The 7,089-nt window shown below is 43.0% G+C and overlaps 1 protein-coding gene across 2 annotated transcripts; it reads left to right on the top strand.

The window, feature by feature from the left end:
• The first annotated feature begins 1,979 nt into the window (after positions 1–1,979).
• Positions 1,980–7,089, top strand: LOC139762290 (uncharacterized). Of its 2 annotated transcripts, none has more exons than XM_071686875.1 (2): positions 1,980–3,812; positions 5,104–7,089. In XM_071686875.1, exon 1 carries the CDS (start codon positions 2,260–2,262, stop codon positions 3,286–3,288), a length of 1,029 nt encoding a protein of 342 aa, XP_071542976.1. In that variant the 5' UTR covers positions 1,980–2,259; the 3' UTR covers positions 3,289–3,812; positions 5,104–7,089. The 2 variants fall into 2 exon arrangements, with proteins under 2 accessions (XP_071542976.1, XP_071542977.1); XM_071686876.1 differs by having other exon boundaries at positions 1,980–3,872.

Raw genomic sequence — 7,089 nt, 5'->3', positions numbered from 1 at the left:
GATACATGTGCTGTTAATTATCAAAACATCGGGTCTTTTCTCTTCGAGGAGAGTGGCAACCAGATGACGGCCATTGTGGTAGATGAGTACATTAAACTGCAAGATTTTAAGCATTTTACGATTTTGGGAAGTTTATCGTTCTTTTAATTCTGTGGTCGATGACAGCCACTGGCATTCCGTTGAGGGTCTTCATGTGAACTTCGTGGAGGTTTGTCTGGTCTTGGGTCGGCAACTTCCTGGGAGGGGTTAGGGAGGGGGAGAGTCATTGTCGACGAGTCGAATGTCGACGTTGTAAGCAGGTAGGTTGTCTGGTGAGTCGGCTGGGTCAGGTTCTGTGGCTCCTCTGGGAGGGTTAGGTGCGAGAGGAGGGGAGGTGTTTGGGAAGGACGGGGGAAAGAGGGGAGGGATTGGGAAGTGGAGGTTCGGGAGGGACGGTGTAGGGGGGGAGCGGAAGTTGTGATGGTGAGTGTGGAAGAGGAACTGGTAAGTGGAGAAATGGATTGGTTGTTGGTGTTGGGTTGAGGGGTGGTGGATGGAGTTGTGTTAGGGTGTGCGGGGGAGGTATTGGGAGGGTGACAGGTTGTGTTGCTGGGGGAGAGTTTGAAGTGTTACTGGAAGTATCCTGGGACATATTTGCGTTAGGGGTCAGGGAGACGTGTGACAGGAGCCTGGGAAGGATGGCTGTTGGCGGGGGAGGTGAGGAGTTCGGGTGGAGTAAGTACATTGGGCAGGTTGATGTGTGCTGGCAGCAAGTCGAAAATCCTGACAAATTCAGACTTGTCTTCCTTGCTCAAGAACAGTGCTTTGAGGTAGCACGCATGCATCCTTCCTTGTAGAGTGAGGAGGTCGGAGGAGTTTGTGGTTGAGATAAGAGAAGCTTGGGTGGCAGAAGGCGGTGCAGCAGCAACTGCTGCGTAGAGGTGAGGGTTTGTAGAAGGGGACGAGCTGGAGGTTTTGAGAGATTGTCGCGCCGAGCGGAGTTGCTCATACTTTCGTGGGTATTGCCCAGATACAGCAACGTGTTGACCTTTAAAATTAACACAGGTTGCTGCCTGAGCCTTACACTCACGAAAACCGTGATCAATTTCCGCACATTGACTGCATGTCTGGCGCTGAGCTTTGCAGCTCTTAGTCTCGTGTCCGTATTGTAGACATTTAAAACCTTGTATATCGAGGTACTGGTCGGGTTTGTGGTATTTGGCAAGCACTGAGATCATGGGAAACAAGATTCCCCGGGAGCGTAGGCGATGTGTCTCAGTCGAGTTAGAGCATTGTGTTTTAAGTGATCTTGAAGTGTTCAGTTTGAAAACGTTGATGACATTAATGTCACTGTTTTCTTGATTTATGGCTTCAGTTATCTCTATGGGGTTAAGGGACAAGATAGATGCATCAATATTATTAGCACTATCGATGCATGAAGGGGGAGGTCGTAAGCTTGGATAGGATCTCATCTGGATCGCTATCCGTGCTTAAATTTATTTTATATAGATATTTATTAGTACGGGATTGAATAACCCTACTGGGACGGACCTCAGTGGTCTTAAATACAATCGTTAGTAATTCGAACGTGTAAAGTGGGGGTTGGGGGACTTTCGGTTTTAATCAATTTTAAACGAATGTCAGGAGGCATGATGGCATCAATGTCCTAATGCCGAGGAAACGTAGGTGAGGGACCACAACCCCACTCCAGGGAGGACCCTGCACTATCACAGGGTAACCCAGGAGGCTCGGCGGGAGTGGTAAGAATGTGAGGGTCTCAACCCCGTTAGGTGAGAACAGGTCCACACCAAGCCTCCGCTCCTCAGGAAGTAATTTTCCTGAATGGGGTGGGGAAGCTGGGGTAGAAATTGTTCAAGCCTAACGGTCGAGAGATGTTGGATGATGGATGATAAAAAAGGTAGAAAAAAGCACGAGAGAAATGGACTGGAGGCAACGTAGAGTGGAGAGTGAGTTGCCTTTATATCCCACACTCTAGCCAAGGTCAGTCTCTCTCTGGTGTTCACTCGCAAAGCATCTCATGGTGTCACGGACGGCAGTTGCGGACTGACAGGGTGAGCTGCACTGTGTTATAAACGTGTTATGGTGATACAGAAGACTGCAGCATAGAGGGACAACCAGGGACATATTCTCCGTGCAGCGAAACCTCCTCAAACAGTTTTGACAACAGGAGACAGAAGGTCATAAACACAAAAGAAAAAACCCTTCAAATGTCCTGAGTGTCAGAAAAGCTTTACGAAACATGTTTATCTTCATAGGCACATGAAATTACATACGTTTGAGAAGACATATCAGTGTAAAGAATACCAGAGTACCTTCTCCCGTAAGAACAACTTAGGGTTGCAGATGAAAGTTCACATTGGACAAAAGCAATATCAGTGTTCAGAGTGTCAAAAGTGTTTTTCTAAAAAATGCGATTTAAAGACACACTTGAGAATCCATACTGGTGAGAACCCATACCAATGTTCAGAATGTCAAAAAAATTTTTCTTCTAAAAGTCGGTTAGTGACACACCTGAGAGTTCACACAGGCGAGAAGCCATATCGATGTACAGAATGTCAAAAAAGCTTTTCTCAGAAAAGTAGTTTAGTGAGACACCTGAGAGTTCACACGGGCGAGAAGCCATACCAATGTTCAGAATGTCAAGAAACTTTTTCTCACAAAAGTAATTTAGTAACACACCGGAGAGTTCACACGGGCGAGAAGCCATACCAATGTTCAGAATGTCAAAAAACTTTTTCTCAGAAAAGAAAATTAGTGATACACCTGAGAGTTCACACAGGCGAGAAGCCATACCAATGTTTAGAATGTCAAGAAACTTTTTCTCAGAAAAGTAATTTAGTGACACACCTGAGAGTTCACACGGGCGAAAAGCCATACCAATGTTCAGAATGTCAAAAAACTTTTTCTCGGAAAAGTAATTTAGTGACACATCTGAGATCTCACACAGGCGAGAAGCCATACCAATGTTCAGAATGTCAAGAAACTTTTTCTGAGAAAAGCAGTTTAGTGAGACACCTGAGAGTTCACACAGGTGAGAAGCCATACCAATGTGCAGAATGTCAAAAAACTTTTTCTCAGAAAAGTCATTTAGTGACACACCAGAGAGTTCACACAGGCGAGAAGCCATACCAATGTGCAGAATGTCAAGAAACTTTTTCTGAGAAAAGCAGTTTAGTGAGACACCTGAGAGTTCACACAGGTGAAAAGCCATACCAATGTGCAGAATGTCAAAAAACTTTTTCTTGGAAAAGTAATTTAGTGACACACCTGAGACTTCACATAGGCTAGAAGCCATACCAATGTTGAGAATGTCAAAAACAATTCTATAACTGTCAGACGTTTTACTAAAACGTCTGACAGTTCACACAGCCGAGAAGCCAAACAAGTAAAAAGAATATCAAAAAACCTTTTCTGCTATAAGTACTTCAGTGACACATCGAGAGGTTACACAAGCGAGGAACCATAATAGTGTTCAGAATGTCAAGAAACTCACTCTGGTAAAAGTGCCTTAGTCAGACACCTGAGAGTTCACACTGGCGAGAAGCCATACCGGTGTTCAGAATGTCAAAAACAATTTTCATGAAGAGGTGATTAAGGAAGACATCGGAGAGTTCACACAGGGTAGAAACCATGCTTATCTTCAGAATGTCCTAAATGTTTCTCCCGAAAAAGCAGTATAGTAAAACGCAAGGTAGTTGAACGCATCCCAGATCTCATGTGGTGAGAAGAACCGGCCACGACCCGCGTGTAGTGGAGCGACCCATGACGTCACACCCATCTTTCCCAAGATCACAGAGGACCCCACGGTGGAGGTCAGGCGACAAACAGATGACACCACACACTGATAAACAAATGATATTGTTTCATCTTTGGTATTATACTAGTATTTCTGTGAGATAACATTGCTCTCTCTCTCTCTCTCTCTCTCTCTCTCTCTCTCTCTCTCTCTCTCTCTCTCTCTCTCTCTCTCTCTCTCTCTCTCTCTCTCTCTCTCTCTCTCTCTAATAATCATTATTAACTGTATAGTATGGAGCCCAAAACTAAACGGCATGATTCAAATGTGAGTCTCACCAATTCAAGATAATGTTGTAATAATACTCTAGGAGTTTCATTGCTAACAGTCCCATTAATGAACCCAAACATACTACTAGCCTTATTACACACTTTAATACATTGTTGCCGCGGCTTAACATCCTCGCTCACTCCACCTGAAGTACGTGCAATTGTTGATCTGACTAACATGTAATGGCAGACCCAAAAAATACACACACACACACACACACACACACACACACACACACACACACACACACACACACACACGTAAAAATTCTCTCTACTTCTCTCTTTTCATTTCTCGTATCTTTTATCTTTTTGCATTATACACAATAACTACTCCTATATTTGTTCTCTTTACTCGTATATTTCAATAAGGTAAATTAAAGCTTAAGTCCATGTAATTTGTTTAGTAAATCTTAATGAGACCTTTTTCTCCTCTGTGTCTGTTGGACCCGAGGAAAGTAAAACCATTCCTCATTATTGACAATAGTGTTTTAGGGTTAAGTAAGAAATGGTTTCATCAATATAGACTTTGGTAAAGAGAAATTGATCTTAAATCTAAGAAGTTCATGATCAGGCAAATAAATGATCCTAGCCCTCTTAGCAAAATCTAATCTATTATTTACATTATATGGCGAGATTCTTTTTCCTTTAACGTAGCTGAGATGCCCCTACCCTCAAAAACTTTCATTGACTTAATAAAACTTTGTTGACAATAACGTTTTCCAAGATACTGAGGCTGATTCTTATTGAAAGAAATTCGATTTATACTATGAGATTGAGATCCAAACTTCCGTTAGTAACAGTCCAAAAATATGGTTAAGATACGTTGACGATGCGTGGTTCTTATGGCCATCTTACCAAGATCATGATGTTTTCTTTAATGAATTACGATTCATCCCACCATCAAGTTTAAGACTAAATGGAAACACAAAGGCAAATCACCCTTCCTTAATGTGGTGATAATTAGGTATTTTGATTAGTTATCCTTTAAGATCTACAGGAAGCCTACCAGTGCTGAGAGTTATATTCATTATTTTTCAGGATGTGGGAAAACAGGATCCCAGCTCCAGGTGTGGTGTGCAGGAACAGTTCCCCAGTGCTACGTCTGGTGTGTGAGGGACACAATACCTATGTGTGAGATGTGATGTGTGAAGGAACGCCATGCCCAAGCAGAGATACGGAACTCTTATCACAGTATCCTCATCCCGGTACAAGCTTGCGGTGTGTGGGACATAGTACTACCTGCCAGGTCTGGTATGTGAGGAACAGAGTACCTCAGTGCCAGTGCAATACTGGTGAGTGTGAGATAAAATGTCTTAGTGTCAGATGTGGTGTGTGGTGAGACAGCGCCCCAGTGTCTGTGTAGGTGTGGTGTAACACCGTCCTAGTGCTATGTGGGTATCTGGTGACAGTACCCCAGTGTCAGTGTTGATGTGGTGGTAAAGTACCTTAGTGCTAGTGCAGTGACTGTTGACACCGTACCCCAGTATCAGTGAAGGTGTAGTTGTACAGTGACCTAGTGCCAGGTACAGTGCTGGTGACATATTACCCCAGTGTCTGTGTAAGTGTGGTGTTACACCGTCCTAGTGCCTTGTGAGTGTCTGGTAACACAGTACCCCAGTGTCGGTGTAGGTGTGGTGGTACAGCGCTCAAGTGCCAACACTACCTTCCTTCACCACCTACGTACACTACTCACCCTCATTGCCGACCTACAAGACCTTCCTTCACTACGGTGAGGTGTCTGGTGACATCAGTACCCCAGTGTTAGTGTAGGTGTGGTATGGTGGTACAGGACCCTCGTGACAGGTGTGGTGTGTGGTGAGACACTACCACAGATTTAGTGTATGTGTGGTGCCACAGGACCCTTGTGCCAGGTGCAGTGTCTAGTGACACAGTACCACAGTGCTAAGCCTGTTGTGTAGTGACACAATAGCCAAGCTTCTCTGCAGGTCTGGTTTACAGAGACACGTTGCCAGTCTTGATGTTGGAGGACATTATGCTTGGCTTATGGGAAATTCATTATCTTGTACCATCCATGATGAGTGTAGAATACAGCAGCCCAGTGCCTGGTCTAGTGTGTGGGAGGCACACTGCCTCACTCCCAGGTCTGGTTTATAGTAACACAGGTGTCACCCTCTTGCTCACATATGATCATCTCTGGTGGGTGTCTGCGACTTATGTAACTTTATGTCCACAACCTTTTGATCATATTCAAACATTATGGCCTCAGTAAACCGTGCAAGAGATTACTTGATTTGTAAAAATTCCCACTATAGAAATATCAATAATTTTTAAAAGAAATTGTTGATTTACCGTGATTATTGTATTAGTGATATGTTGTCGAAGAAAATAATTACCTTTTAATCAATCTTTTCTCTTTTTTTTACTTGCCTGCTAAGTATGTCATTTCACTTGCATCTCCATATGAAAGCAACAGCAGGACACATGTTATTTTCATTGAAAATTAACTATACATGGTGGTAAGTACAGACGTACAGTACAGTACATGTAGAGCCTCAACATTAAGCCAGGAGAGCTCAGGTTACTGGCTGCAAGCAAATGTGACGAAACTCCTGAAGGAAAGTGACTTTTCCCTAAAATAAGCTCACTGTAGGTAAGTTGTCTGTTTATTGCCATTAGACTGTGTAGAAAACCTTAATATTTATGTGTGGTGGTAACGAGTGGCAACAGTTTGCAGTGTTACACTTGTCGCTGCACCTAATACTAATATTGAACTGTGCATTGTTTTACTGTCATTGGTTCATGACATAAAGTATTTTAGATATTGTTAATGTTTGGAGGATACGTAACTAAATGTCAGAGTCTGAGAAAGCATCTGTAGAAGATATTATGTGATTGTTATTTCTGAATCTTGGTTTGATATAAAATAGATAGACTTCTTTGCCTGATACGCAATTTCAAGGTATAATTTTTAATAAAAACATGGTAAATAATGTAGGCGGTAATGTTTGGCCTTTGTTAAAGATCATCTTAATCTTGTGATGAATAAAATGTACCCAATGGGAA

Source organism: Panulirus ornatus, chromosome 43, assembly GCF_036320965.1.
Source record: "Panulirus ornatus isolate Po-2019 chromosome 43, ASM3632096v1, whole genome shotgun sequence".
NCBI classification, from domain to species: Eukaryota; Metazoa; Arthropoda; class Malacostraca; order Decapoda; family Palinuridae; genus Panulirus; species Panulirus ornatus.
This window is presented reverse-complemented; position numbering and strand designations above follow the sequence as displayed.

Coding starts and splice junctions, on each gene's coding strand:
- LOC139762290 (XM_071686875.1), top strand. CDS start 2,260: ATGAAATTACATACGTTTGAGAAGACATATCAGTGTAAAGAATACCAG.